A 14,746-nucleotide genomic window follows, 5' to 3' on the forward strand; every position below is an offset into this window, starting at 1 on the left:
AGATACAGAGATGTGAAAAAGAAACATCTGAGCTTCCTGGCTGTGTTTCTGTGTGACCCTGGGCGAGTCATTCAACCTCTGGGTTTCGCTTTCCCCATCCATGACATGGAGGTAATAACATCATCCACCTCACAGGACTGTCATGCAAGTTGAGTTCGTGCATGTAGAGTACTTAGCACAGGGCCTGCCACGTGGTAAGCACCATAGATGTGTTTTTGTTTTTTTTTAACTGTAGCTGCTGTTATATGCTAGACTTTGTGCAAAGTGTTTTTAAAAAGCAGTTTTATCAAGATACAGTTCATATACCATAAGATTCCCCCTTTTAAAATGTACAGGTCAGTGGTTTTGAATTAACAGGGTTGTGCAACCATCACCACCATCTAATTTTAGAAAATTTTCATTCTCCCTCCCCAAAACCCCATAGCAGTCACTCCTCTTCCCCCAACCCATGCCCTAGCCCCTAACAACCCTTACTCTACTTTCTGTCTCTATGGATTTGCCTATTCTGGAATTTTATCTAAATGGAATCATGCAATATGAGGACTTTTGTGTCTCTTTTAGCATAATTTAGCATAATGTTTTCAAGGTTCATCCATGTTTTAGCATGTATTAGTACTTCATCCCTTCTTTAAAAATTGAGGTATAGTTGATTTACAATATTATATGTTTCAGGTGTACAATACAGTGATTCACAATTTTTAAAGGTTATACTCAATTTATAGTTATTGTAAAAATTGGCTATATTCCCTGTGTTGTACAATATATCCTTATAGCTTAATTATTTTTAAAAAACTTTTAATTTTGTATTGGAGTATAGCCAATCAACAATGTTATGATAGTTTCGGGTGGTTGGCAAAGCGACTCAGCCATGGGGGAGAATTGTTCTCCCCAAATTCCCCTCCCATTCAGACTGCCACATAACATTCAGAAGAGTTCCCTGTGCTATACAGTAGGTCCTTGTTGGTTATCCATTTTAACTATGGGCTTACTTATTTTATAGACAATAGTTCTCCCTACCCCTCTATTGCCTCTCTCCCCTTCCCTCTCCCCACCGGTAACCACTAATTTGTTTTCTATAATTGTAAGTCTGTTTCTGTTTGGTCATACTCATTAGTTTATTTTATTTTTTACATTCCACATATAAATGATATCATACAGTATTTGTCTTTCACTGTCTGACATTTCATTTAGCATAATACCATCCAAGTCCATCCATATTGTTTCAAATGGCAAAATTTCATTCTTTTTACGGATGCACAGTATTCCATCTTGTACATATACCACATCTTCTTTATCCATTCCTCTGTTAATATTGGCATGCATATATCTTTTTGAAGTAATGTTTTCATTTTCTTTGGATATATACCTAGGAGTATAATTGGTGGCTCATATGGCAGTTCTATTTTTATTTTTTTGTGAGGAAACTCCATACTGCTTTCCACAATGGCTGAACCAATTTACATTCCTACCAACAGTGTACTAGGGTTCCCTTTTCTTCACATCCTCATCAACATTTGTTATTTGTGGTCTTTTGATGATAGACATTCTGGCAGATGTGAGGTGATATCTCACTGTGGTTTTGATTTGCATTTCTCTGATGATTAGTAATGTTGAGCATCTTTTCATGGACCTGTTGACCAACTGTACATCTTCTTTGGGAAAAAGTCTATTCAGGCCTTCTGCCCATTTTAAAAATCAGGTTGTTCTTTTTATATATAGAGAGAGAGTTGGATGAGTTGTTTATATATTTTGGAACTCCAATCATTTTTATGGCTGAATAATATTCCTCCATGTGGATATACCACATTTTGTTTACCCATTCATCAACAGATGAACATTTAATTGTTTTCATTTTGGGGATATTATGAATAATGCTGCTATGAACATTCATGTATAAGTTTTCAGGTAAACATATTTTCATTTCCCTTGGGTATATTCCTAGGAGTGGATTCCTGGGTCATATGGTAATCCTATATTTAACAATTTGAGAAACTTTCAAATGGTTTTCCAAAGCAACAACACCATTTTACATTTCCAGCAGTAACGACTGAGAGTTCCAATCGTTCTACATATGCTCAACCAAAACTACTCCCTGTCTGTCCTTTTTATTTTAGTTATCATAGTGGATGTGAAGTGGTATCTGTATATGTGTGTTTTAAGAAACTGATGTTTATTTTTCAACAGCTTTATTTCTGTTTTCTGTTCAAGAGTCTGTGGAGAATAGCTTAATACTACCCAATGGTCATTCTTACCCATTCACTGGCTTGAGCATTGGGATTAGTCTTCAGTGGTGGGTTGAATGCTCCGATCTTTGGCAGAGAACTGCTCAATAGGCGCAGAGAGCACCAACATGCTTTCAGACCAGCCTGTGATCTCAGGTTGAGTAGCAGTAAACTCAGGAACTAGAGCAGTCCATTCGGTCTGAAATTCCTTCTTGGTCACAGCCTTTCCATCAGTGACCTATTTATTCTTTTCGATCTCTACAGGGTCTCTGTAGAAACAGAGATCAGGCATGATGTCCTGTGAGTGCTCATGGAAGATGGTGTCACGCATGCACCGTACTTCCCAGGACAGTATTCACATCAGACCCATGGAGTGGGCTCCCTTGTTGTTGCCTGGGGTAGCAGTGTCCACCTGGTGCAGAGGAGAATCTGTGCCGAGCAGAGGAGAATCTGTGCCACGCAGAGCAATGGCGGGCAAATTAACATAAGATGCCTCTGTGAGAGGCTGGTGGCCAGCTATGGGATCAATGACCACTGGAAGTTATGGCTCATGGAAGGCTGCCTGGATCTCATTAACAAAAGATTCCAGGAGTGAAGGAGCCAGCCATAGGAGTGGCTCCAGTGGCAGCAGCAAACTTCAGTCCAGTTTGGTGACCAGTATTCCTGGAGGATGTGACACTGACATCAGCTATGTTTTCAATGGCATGAGTCACCAGCAGAAACTTCTCTCAGGTTCTCTTCAGATTTATGATGTAGATGTTATCACTGCATTCTGTAGATGTACAGTTCCATTTGGAAGTCAAGGTTGGTGCCACCTAAGTGGGTTCCTGCTGCAAGGAATTTAAGGATATCCTCCTCCTTCATCTGTAGGGTATCAAGGGCTCTGGACATTGTGAAAGTTTCCTTTTACATTAGGAAGGAAAGCTCACAGTGGTTTTTATCTGCATTCCCCTGATGGCTAATAATGTTGAGTATCTTTTCATGTGCTTAATGGTCATTTGTATATCTTTGGAGAAGTCTCTATTCAAGTCCTTTGCCCATTAAAAAAAAATGGGTTGTCTTTTTGCTGTTGAACTGTAAGAGTTCTTTACATATTCATATGTATCATTTGCAAATATTTTCTTTCATTCTCTGCGTTGTCTTTTCTGTGCCAAATGATTTTGCATGCTTTTCCCAAGACCACCCCCTGTGAGGTAGGTGTTACTGAGAGGGAAAAAGAAGTTCAGAGAGATGAAATTTAAACCCAGTTCTGTATGATTGTAAAACTCAAGCTTTCTCTTCTATCCCAGCCTGCTCACAAAGATGAATAAAGACATGTTTCTGGCTTTAAGGAGCTTGGTCTGACAGAGGACATGCAACAAGAACAAAAACAAATGGGCTGTAAAGCAGAGTTCTACAAGTGCCACACACAAAAAAAAGTGTGGAGGAAGTGAGCGCTTCTGGCTGGGGAGATCAGGGCTGGCTTCAATGAGGTGGTGTTTGTCTTGCAGGATGGGTACAGTTTCATTGGATGGAGGTGATGGAGTAAATGGAGATGAGCCTTTCCAAAGGAGAGCAGAAAATGAGGGCTGAATGAATGAATGGAGCTTTGAGCCTAAGACTGGTTGTGATGGGGAGTCCCAGGGCTTGTTGAGGTGGGAGATCCTGGGGACTGCCCATGATATGGGCTAGAGAGAGGTCTCCAGAGGTAGGAAGTCCAGGGGTTGGATGGGATAGGAACACTGACACTTGGGATTGGCAGACCCAGGGAATAGGGAGTCTGAGGGATTCCTGGACCTGGGGGCTGCCTGGGATGGAGGTTCCTGGAAGGTCTTAGATGAGGATTTTGGGCCTGTGGACCCGAGGACATTGGAACGGACTGGGATGGAGGGCTTCTTTAGGCTGCATTAAGCGAGGACCCTGGGACCGGTGAAATGGAGAGATCTCCAGCAGCTTGTGATGGGGCTGGCCCGTGGGGCCCTTGGGGCTGGTCCAGCTTCGGGCGCCTGCGGCGGCTGCAGGTGGGACGCGCGGGGGCGGGCCGGGTGCGCGGGGTGGGGGCAGGGGCGGGGGGCGGGCCGGCGGCCGGGGCGGTCCCGCGCGGCCGCGCTGCGCAGTGACTCCGCAGCGGGCGGAGCGCCGCGGGCCGCGTCCTCCGGAGCCGTGGCGGCAGCGGCGGCGGCGGCGGTAGCCTCAGCTCCTGCTCCCCGTGCCGCCGGCCCCAGCGCTGTCTCCCGGGCCCCCCCGGGCCCCCGGGCCCTCGAGCCCGGTGCGCGCCCTCGCGTCCCGCCGGCCCCCTCCCCCGGCTGGGCCCGGGGGAGGGTGGCGCCGTGAGCGAGCTGGGATCGGGCTTTCCTGCCCCTTCCCCTGCCCCTGGGCCGCCAGGATGGAGGCGGGGTCGGGTCCCCCCGGCGGCCCGGGATCCGAGAGCCCCAACCGGGCGGTGGAGTACCTGCTGGAGCTGAACAACATCATCGAGAGCCAGCAGCAGCTGCTGGAGACCCAGCGGCGGCGCATCGAAGAGCTGGAGGGCCAGCTGGACCAGCTCACCCAGGAGAACCGCGATCTGAGGGAGGAGAGCCAGCTGCACCGCGGGGAGCTGCACCGGGACCCCCACGGCGCGCGGGATAGCCCGAGCCGCGAGAGCCAGTACCAGAACCTGCGCGAGACCCAGTTCCACCACCGCGAGCTGCGGGAGAGCCAGTTCCACCAGGCGGCCCGGGACGTGGGCTACCCGAACCGGGACGGCGCCTACCAGAACCGGGAGGCTGTGTATCGGGACAAGGAGCGGGACGCCTCCTACCCACTCCAGGACACTGCTGCTTACTCTGCCCGCGAGCGCGACGTGGCCCAGTGCCACCTGCACCACGAGAACCCAGCCCTGGGTCGCGAGCGTGGCGGGAGGGAGGCTGGGCCGGCGCACCCGGGCCGCGAGAAGGAATCCGGCTATTCGGCGGCGGTGGGCGTGGGGCCCCGGCCACCCCGGGAGCGGGGCCAGCTGAGCCGCGGCGCATCCAGGAGCTCCAGCCCCGGGGCCGGCGGCGGCCACAGCACCAGTACCAGCACCAGCCCCGCCACAACCCTCCAGAGAAAGTAAGGAACGCGTGTTTGTTTTCCCCGGTTCTTCCCTGCTAGTTCCCTCTTCAACTTGAACGGCTAGTAAAGTAAGAAGCCAGTGCCTGATTCCGTGTCCTCTCCTGTCCCAACCTGTCGGGAAAAGCCGGGCGCCCCCTCAGGCAGCCGATACCCCTTCTCTAGCTTCCCCAGAGTGGGTTGGCCCGATGAGTGCAGGCATCTCTTCTTTCTCAAAACCGTGGCCAGTGAGAGCTTGGAGCAGTCGTCACCCCATCCACTTCTTCACCCCCTCCCTGTATCCTTGCCAGAGGATGGCTTTTCATTTCTTTATTTATTCTATTTGGATGTGCGGGTTGGGATATTTATTGTCTGTCACGATGTCAGCTCAGAGCCGCAGGGGAACGAAAGCCCTCCCCCCCCCACCCCCGGCCGCGACTCCCCCCACCATTCGGGTCTCCTCTGCACGTCCTGAGCGCAGGCCTGATCTTTTCTCCTCTGGCAGCCTCAGCTCCATCCTTTCCCAGAGAGGCAAGTGGGGACCAGAATGGCAGCTGGAGGCTGAGACGTCCCTCTGAGGGGGAACTGCAGCACATCCTGGCCGGGGGAGCAAAGATGGAGGCCCGGCCCTTGGCTAGTTCCTCAAAGACCACCCCCTCTCCACCCCTCAAGAAAAACGCCGCCCAATTAAAGAGCATACCAGCAAGGGAAGTCTACAGATCTTCCCTGTTGTTGGATCAGTGCCAGTGTCTGTGCTGGGGTCCGTGTGTCTGCTTATTCCGGACACCTTGGCAACATCTCTTGGGTTGGTGGGGCATGGGCTGGGTCCACTTCTCCATGTAGATACCATGGTGAGCTGGTTGGGATAAATGTCAAGCTGAGGGAGCCAAGGGTGTGCAGGCTCACAGGGCTACCTTAAAGGCTCCCTGATTTCTCTTCTGCTGGACTGGAAAGAATACTGAACCGGGAGTTAGGAAACCCAGGTTCCCCTTCCAGCTCTGCTGCAGACTGGCTTTGTGACCTTGACTGAGTCCCTTCCTCTCTTAGGGCATCAATTCCCCCATATCTTTATAAAAGGCAGGATCTGCCTTGAATTCTCTTGAATGGCCCCCCCAGCTTAGATTTGATGGTTCTGTGACTAATCCAGCCACCACTACAGACCAAGTCTGAAGTCCTCTAGCAAATGGACAGCTTTCCTCCTCCTCTCACGGCTCAGCTGGTCCTACCATGTGCCACAACCAGCGGAGTGTCTCTTGGAGGCTGGGCTGGGGGTGGGGAAGCCTTCTGCCTCAGGAAATCTGCCGGGAGACAGCTCTCTGCAACTCCCCCGTGGTGAGGCAGCAGGCTGGGGTGCTGGGTTGAGATGGCTGGGCCCCAGGAGCAGCAGCTGCAGCTCAAGGACTCGGCTGGGCTTCACTGCAGTGCACCCTCAGCTGAGGTTTGGTGTGGGCTGCCCCAGAGGGAGATGGGCTCTTCTGCCTGGGGGAGGGATGGGGGGGCTGCTTGGAGCTCATTCCAGGAGGACTGACTGTGTACAGCTTGGGGCCCCACACTGGAGGGAGGGGCCAGGTCAACCAAGCAAGACCCTTTCAGGAGAGGACCATGGTAGGGTGAAGGCAAAGGGAGACTAGATGGGCACTGTGGTCCTTGAGCCTGGCTGCAGAAGACTTCCAGAGTGGTCAAGCCTGTGACAGAGGAAGCAGCCTCGTTATGTGTGCTCCAGGTAGCAGAACCGGGAGCAATGGGAAAATTGGGGATAAATCAGAAAGAACTTTCCAGCCTGGTCTGATGAGGCAGTGGACTGCCTCAAGGGGATAGGGAAGGGCTAAAGAAAACATAATTCCTGAACTGGTGGAAAGCCCTATGAAATGACCAAGGCTTTCCCCAATTCTAGGATTCAGTTCCCCTCCTATTCTCCACCCTGCAGATGTGGGTTTGGAAGCCTGTTTGCTCTTGAGCTCTGGGCTTCTGCCATCTGGGCAGGCTTGCCTCTCGGTCCTTCCCTCTGTGCAGCCTCCAGGCTTTTCGTTGGATTTCACATTTTGTGAAACACATTTGTGTTTGTTGCTTCACATTTCCTAATGGGTTAATAAGGGGATTTTAGATAGTACTTCAAATTTCTCCTAACCATATATATTTGCACATCCATTATTACCTCTTTTGGTCCTCGCAACACACCCTGTGCAGTGAGCACTAGCAACTCCATTTTAGAGATGGGGAAACTGAGGCTCCAAAAAATGAAGGGACCTTGCTCAAGGTTACACTGCCAGTTCTTAACAGAGCTAGGGCTATAACCCGAGTCCACCTGTCTCCAAGGCCTGTTATTTTTCCACTGGAGCTTTCTGGAGCCTCAGGACCTGACCAAGTCACAAACTGGAAGAGGCCAAGAGAGCCTGAGGTCTCTGGAGGATTCGAGCAGGGGGAGATGGCTCTGGAATGAGTGATGAGAGGGGGAGTTGATGGGGGAGGGCAGAAGGCCTTGTCTCCCTCCTTTCCACTCTCCCTCCCTCTCTCTCGGCCAGGTGTCAGGAGGGCCTGTTGATGCAGTAGCCATTGTTGTCGCCACAGCTGCTGCAAGCTACTCCCCTGCCAGGCCTCCTCTGGGTTTGTAAGGAGTGGGTGAGAGGCTGCTGCTGAAAGCCAGGGCAGGCAGGGTGGGAGTTGAGCAGCAGAGGCTGCAGCACTGGGGGAGGCTAGGTAGAGCTGGTACAAGCGGGGCGCTCCTGGTCCCCCGGCTCCCTCTGGTGGAGAACGAGGGGAGAGAGGGGTCTGGGCCCAGCATGGAAGGGCCCCTCGCCCAGGGGCATATTCAGTCCTCCCAGCTACCCTGTGCGTCTGTCACCACAACCCACGTTTTCCAGCCAAAGAAACCGAGGGCTCAGAGAAGTGAAGCAACACTCCAGAGGTCACAGAGCCATGAGACAGACTCCCAAGCCTGGGAACTTGCCCTCTACTGCAGTTGATAGCAGCTGTTATGTCCACCCCCACCATGTCATCCCCCCAGGATCCCCACACCCTCCCGCACTGTCTCTCCTGGACAGGTTCCCAGATGCCAGTCTGCCTTCTGCTGTGCTCTGGGTGTGGCCTTCCTAGTGCAGCATAGCGCATGATAAGGCCCGACCTCCTTCTGGCCTCTGGGCCTTTGTATGTGAAGTCTTTGCTTGCTTTTGTTTGTATGTTTGTTTAGCAGCTGCTAATATCCACTACGCTCAGGTCTGTCCCCCTGGAATTGCCACCCTTTCCCCCCGTCTCACCCGTCATGATTAGAGAAGATCTCTGTTTTTGTTGTCAATCATGGCCTGGGCCCCCTTGCCATCCTGGCGCCTGGAATGATTTACAGCTGTGCCGGGGGCCACTGCTGAGTCCTCCACGCTGAGGAGAGCTGCATTTCCCACTCTTTTTGCCTGGGCCCAGCTCTGGCTTTGCCGTAGGCAGTGGTGGGCTGAAGCCTGTTTGGTGGTAACTCTCCATCCTCTGCCCCCACCCTGCCCACCCAGCAAGCTGGCTTGCACTAGGGAACAGCAGTCAGCAGGGCCAGCCTGCTGTTCCTGTCAGCCAGGGCAGTGCTGGTCTAGGCACTGCTGTGGCGTCTCCTGTGTGCAGTGGACTGACAGTGTGCTCCCCGCAGGGGCTGTGGATGCTACGGGGGAGGGAGGGAGCCCGGGGGGGCCCTAGGGAAGTCTGTCTCCTTTGGGGTCTTGGGCACTTTTTCCAGGGGGGGTCCTCTCCTTCTTCTCAGGAGGGAATACCATTTCTCTCCCCGCCACTGTGTTGGGAGCATTATAGTTGTGTGGGAGGCAATGATAATGTCGAATTGAATGAGAATTAGAGGAATCTTGCTTCTCTGTCTAGATCTGCGGCGAGAATGGGGCTGTTGTCATCCACAAACATTTCTTGGCTGTGTGCAGAGAGCAGGAGGGGCCTCCAGGCTGAGCAAACACCACACTCTCTGTTCTTGAGATCCCCCCACCCCCTCCCCTGGCCAAAGACACAGGGGCCCATACCTGACCCATCATAGTGCTGGTGCTTAGGACAAAATGAGTAGCATAGGCAATGAGGCGTGGAGGCCAGGACCTGGGGCAGGGCAGGGGGAGCTTTGAAGAGAGTGGGCATCACCTGGTGTTGGGTGTTTGGGTAAGGGGAAGAAGACCAAATCCTGGCTTGCTCTCTGCTATTCTTTCATCTGTCCCACCTCTGCCTCCCATGGCCTCTGAATTTTCTGGGAGCACAGAAGAGGCCTGGGGCATGGAGAAGGGGCCACACATGTGCTGAGTGAGCCTCAATTTTGTGTGCCAGGCACCACCCTGTGTGGTTTTATGTAACAGTAGCCAACATTGTTTTAACCTGTGTTTACTGAGTGCCAAGCACTGTTTGTTCCAAGTGCTTTCCATATATTAATTCATTCAATCACCACATGAATCCCTTGATGTATTATTGATAGATACTGTTATTAAGTCCACTTCACAGATGAGGAAATTGAGGCCCAGAAAGGTTGGATAACTTCCCCAAGGTCACTCAGTGCATAAACAGCAGAACTAAGGAGCTAGGAGTCCAGGTGGCTGGACTCCAGAGTCCATCCACAGCATTCTCACCCACCATTCGGTGCTGCTTCTTATCCCATTCACAGAGTCTGTGCCAGGTGGGTGTTCGTGTTATCCTCATTTTTCAGACAGGGAAATGGGAGATCAGAGAGGTATGGTGACCTGCCCAAGGTTACACAACTGCATGGGGCCCAGAACTATCTGGCTACTGAGCCTTTGGACTATCATTGCCTCCTGCAGGTGGGCGTGAAGATGGTTTAACATGCTCTGAGTGTAGCTCTGGGCTTCCACCCGCAGAGCTCCTGGGACCACTGCTTGAGTCAACCTCCCTCTCCTGGTAGCCTCCTAATCGACGCCCTCCTGCTCTTGTTCCCTTGGTCCCCTGATGCGGTACCGCCAGACCACGCTTTCTGTGGGGCTCCAGCAGTTTCCTGCTGTCTTGACCTTTAGGAGAAGGTTTCAGAAGCTCTGCCTCCCATGCATGGGCCCTTTAGGATCTTACCTTTCTCCTCTCATCTTTTTCTGGTCCCCTCACACAGACTGAGTTACAGCCAGCCTGGCCTGTGTGCCCCATTGTCAGCCCACTCAAACCCCTGAGAGCCTCTGAGTCTTTATTATTATTATTTTGGCCACACCCACAGCATGCAGGAGCTTAGTTCTCCAACCAGGGATAGAACCCGAGACTCCCCTGCATTGGAAGTGCAGAGTCTTAACCACTGGCCCACCAGGGAAGCCCAAGCCTCTGGGTCTTTGCTCACGCTGTTCCCTTCTCCCGGGCCGTTCCATCCAGTGCCCGGGCTGCACTCCACTGCTGTCACCTCTCCCATGTTTGTTCCCTAATCTATCCCTGACCCTTGAAATGAGCACTTTGTCCCTCTTTATACACTTATTTGTTTATATCTTGTATCATCTCTACTAGCTTGAGGGCTCCTTCAGATTGAGATAGCTGTGTATCACATGCATGTCATGTCAGTCCCTCTGCTAGGTGCTGTGGGTGTAACTGAAGGAGCTAGAAGCTTGGAAATGCATGGCGGACCACATGGTAGCTGCTCAGTAAATGCTGAGCAGACAAATGAATGTCAGGTTAAGTCCTGGGACACTAACAGCCAGGGGTGGCTAAGGTGTTCTTCCTTTCAGGACTCCTGTAGAGAGAGATGACTCAACTCCAGAGTTCTCTTGGCTTCTGTATGGCTTTTTCCTCACACTCCCTGGAGCTGTTTGGCCCCTGCCTTCTGTGTTCTTCCCACTTACCAATCTCCCAGTTCATAGGATGTCAGGGTAGCGGAGTCAGATGAGACTTTAGAGACGTTTAAGCCAATCTCTTCACCATTACCTGTCCTTCCCATACTATGGCCATGTCATACCATGGTCTTCTCCCTCAATGCGAGACCGTCTGTCCTGAAAGGAGCAAAGAGGCCTGCATAGGACTGTGTACCATCTGCCTTATCCAGTGGGAAGTTACTTATTTAGCCATCAAATCTTTATTGGGCTCTGACCCTGGGCACAGTGTCTTGGAGTCAGAATAAGACAGTCATTCTAGCTCATTCTCTGCTATGTTCCCTGGCAGAAGAATGAACACTGGTCACAGGGAAGAATGGTGAGTAAATAACTTATTCTTCTTTTGCAGTAAGCCATTTACGGCAAGATCATTTGCTAGTACCCTCACTTCCTTGTAGTATTGGGTCTCTCTCCAGGCATCCATGTTGAAAAGCACTCATGCAAGGATGCCTGTTTTATTGTTTGTTTTTGTTTTTAGGGTTTTTTTTTTTTTTTGGCCACACAGTGTGGCATGTAAGATGTTAGTTCCCCAACCAGGGGTTGAACCCGTGCCCCCTGCATTGGGAAAACAGAGTCTTAGACACTGGACCATCAGGGAAGTCCCAGGATACCTGTTCTTAAGCACTTAGGAGCTGAAGTTCCCTGGGCCTTTCAATTTAGAAAATGTGGTATTGTGGGAATGAGGACTTCACGTGACTTTCCAGTCACTTAACTTTCAGAGCCTTCTTTTTCTAAAGTAGTAAATGGGGATAAAACTTTATTTTCTGATGGGTGAGATTCCCATTGCCCCTGGCCTCCTACCCGACAAAAATGTATCAGAAAGTTTCCTGACTGTCTACCACACTCAGCAAGGTCCTGATCAGGATGGAAAACTGAGGAATAAGGATGGAAAATAATATGTGAGCCTGCCCTGCCCTCTAGAGGTGAAGTGTTGCAAACAAAACAACCCAGCCAAGATTGTCTCATCACATCCTTTTCAAAACAAAGATGACCACCCTAGGCTACACGACAGATCAGGATGATTCCTCTAACATTTTAGAGGGAAATTTATCACAATTACCACCTGATATGTACCATTTCACTAATGTCAAATGTATTTGTAGCTGTGATATATATATGTGTATGTGTGTGTATGTGTATGTGTGTATATATATATATATTTTTTTTTTAAGGGATAATAAGACTGCATATCTGGATGAGGCTTGTGATTTCCTGATGGATTCTAGATGCACTTTAGTGCATTCACCTGAAGAAAACCTATAATTTCCTCTTCGAACCACTTTAAAATTATTGTCATTATTCTGTGCTAAAAAAAAAAGAGACAGAGTACATAATTTCTTCCTTCCCTCAAATTTCTTTATAAAACTGGGAGACATCTCTCACAACTGTATACCTGCTATGCTAGGTAATTCATAAATGACCCGTTTTGTGATTGTTGTGAGAATTCAGTGAGATGACAGATACAGAAGTGTTCAGCAAAGAGTGTGTGTTTACTCAGCCATAGGCGTTTTTATTAATAATAACTTTGCGAAATTCTGTGCCATGGAAAGGCATGGGGAGAGGCCATGAGGGAGCTCAGCACATTTCTGAGAGAGAGAGAGGGCCGTCCAGTGACTGTTGTACACCAGGGATATGCCACAGCTTGTGCTGTTGCAGGCAAGGGAATTCCATCATGGATAGTATACTCTTCTTGGCTTCAGGGAGCTCACAGTCAGGTGGAAAAGACAAATGTAATGTGGGTCCTGTGTGCTATGCCAGAGGGGAACACAGGAGGCCATGGGTGCCCAAAGGAGGGACATCTACCCAGACTGATGGGGAGGGTTTCCTGATGGGTTTTCTGAGGCTTGGAGGATGAGCAGGGGTTACCTGGGTGAAGCAGGATGGCATCTCGGTCAGTGGGAATTGGGAGCAAAAGGGTGATTAAGGCAGAGGGCCAGCAAGGTGTATGGAGGTGGGGAAGGGAGCACATTTACCAGGTTAGTACAACCTAGAGCACAAACCGGGAAGATCCAGAGAAGAGTCTGATGACTTGGCTGGCCCAGATCGGGAGGACACTTGAGTAGCAGCATAAGGAGCTTTATTCTGTTAGGAACTGGGAACCAACATGGAGTTCTAAGCTGAGGGAAGAGGTGTGTATTGCAGAGTATGGGGTGGCTGTTGAGAGCCATGTTTTGGAGAGATCTCTGCTAGATCTCTGCACTTTGAGAGGTAGACTAGAGGGCATCCAGTGATGAGGCCGCTGTGACAGGCTAGATGAGAGGTGACAAGGCCTGAACTTGGGTGGTAGGAGTACAGATAATCTACTGGGGGAGAAAGACAGTGACAGCATATTGATAAATGCTGTGACATAGCAGAGTTTAAGCCATTCATGACCAGCAGGGTTTTAATAATATCAGAATCACTCAGCTCAGGCTGTTCATTTTACAGATGAGAAGACTGAGGCTGACAGAGAGAGAAAGGATTTAATAGGAGGCCACTCCATGTGTATGAGCAGAAGAGCTCTGATTAGAAATGCCACTCTAGTGTTAATGCCAGTGTTTAAAGCATCATTCCTTAAATGTGCTATTTTCTGCCTTGAAATCCCGTGAAGGTGGTAGGGATCATTATCTTTGTCCCGCAGATGAGAAAGCCAGGCCTCCAGGAGGCCAGGTGATTTGTTCGGGGAGGAAGCGATAAAGATGATGCATCACCTGAATAAAGGATCTCTTGCTTCAGTGGGAGACAGACCCTGTGCTCTGGTTCAGCCCCTCAGAAGTCAAATTGGTTAGATTTATAGCTGGGGTCTGTGGTTTCCTTTTCTGGAAGCACCAGGCCCAACCTTCTTTCTGACTTGGAAGTCCTCATTTAATGTGACTGAGGCAGCTCAGAGGCAGTTTCTGGCTTGGCAGCAAGGCCTGTAATCCCCCCTTTTCTGTTTTCATGGATAGGGTTGGCCTGTGTCACCACTGTGTCCCCATTGCCTTGGGCAGGGTATCTCTAGCCTGGGGGCCTTGGTTTTGAGGCCCCCCAGTATGAAATGTAAAGAATGAGCTTTGGTTTGACAGAAAACAACAAAATTCTGTAAAACAATTATCCTTCAATTAAAAAATAAATAAAGTGGGGGGGAGGGGGAGAATGAGCTTTGGAGACAGGCAGACCTAAGTTTGAATCTCGGCTCTGCCCCAACCAACTGGGTTGGGGTCATTTCACCTTCTCTGACCTTTAGTTTCTTCATCTGGAAAATGAGATGACAATGCCCATCTCTCAGGATTGACCAAGATCATTTGAATGGTGTTCCCTGATACTTGTATGTGCTCAATAAATAGTCATTTCCAGGGGAAGAAAACCAATGACATAATTCTCGATTATGCCAAAATATACGCTCTTATATACTTCATTTCATAAACATGATATTATCTAAGATTCTTCAGTTTTTGTAGGAGATAAGTCATCCAAATACCTGGAGAGCAAATCATTAAAATAGGACAACTTGAAGTTTAACAAAACAAAACCAAACAAATCAAAAACAGTCATTTCCTTTTCCTTCTTGAAATCTCCCATGGACAATGACTTGAAGAATTCAGTGCTTGGCAAAGGTTTGCTTCCCCTGAAAATGGCTGTATTTTCTCCTTCCTAATATGAGGCTGTCATGGCTCATTTTATGCTGCTTTCTGC

General features: G+C 49.7%; 1 protein-coding gene and 1 pseudogene across 1 annotated transcript in view; one reads left to right on the forward strand and one right to left on the reverse strand.

The window, feature by feature from the left end:
* Nucleotides 1-2,231: 2,231 nt before the first annotated feature.
* LOC102287376 (small ribosomal subunit protein uS2 pseudogene) lies at nt 2,232-3,113 on the reverse strand (annotated as a pseudogene).
* A 1,224-nt stretch (nt 3,114-4,337) lies between these two features.
* Nucleotides 4,338-14,746, forward strand: part of IQSEC2 (IQ motif and Sec7 domain ArfGEF 2) — a 76,879-nt gene continuing 66,470 nt past the window's right edge. The window contains 1 exon segment of the mRNA XM_070366657.1: nt 4,338-5,294. Coding sequence (XP_070222758.1) covers nt 4,588-5,294 — 707 coding nt within the window. The 5' untranslated portion in view covers nt 4,338-4,587.

This window comes from Bos mutus, chromosome X (genome assembly GCF_027580195.1).
Source record: "Bos mutus isolate GX-2022 chromosome X, NWIPB_WYAK_1.1, whole genome shotgun sequence".
Classification (NCBI taxonomy): Eukaryota; Metazoa; Chordata; class Mammalia; order Artiodactyla; family Bovidae; genus Bos; species Bos mutus.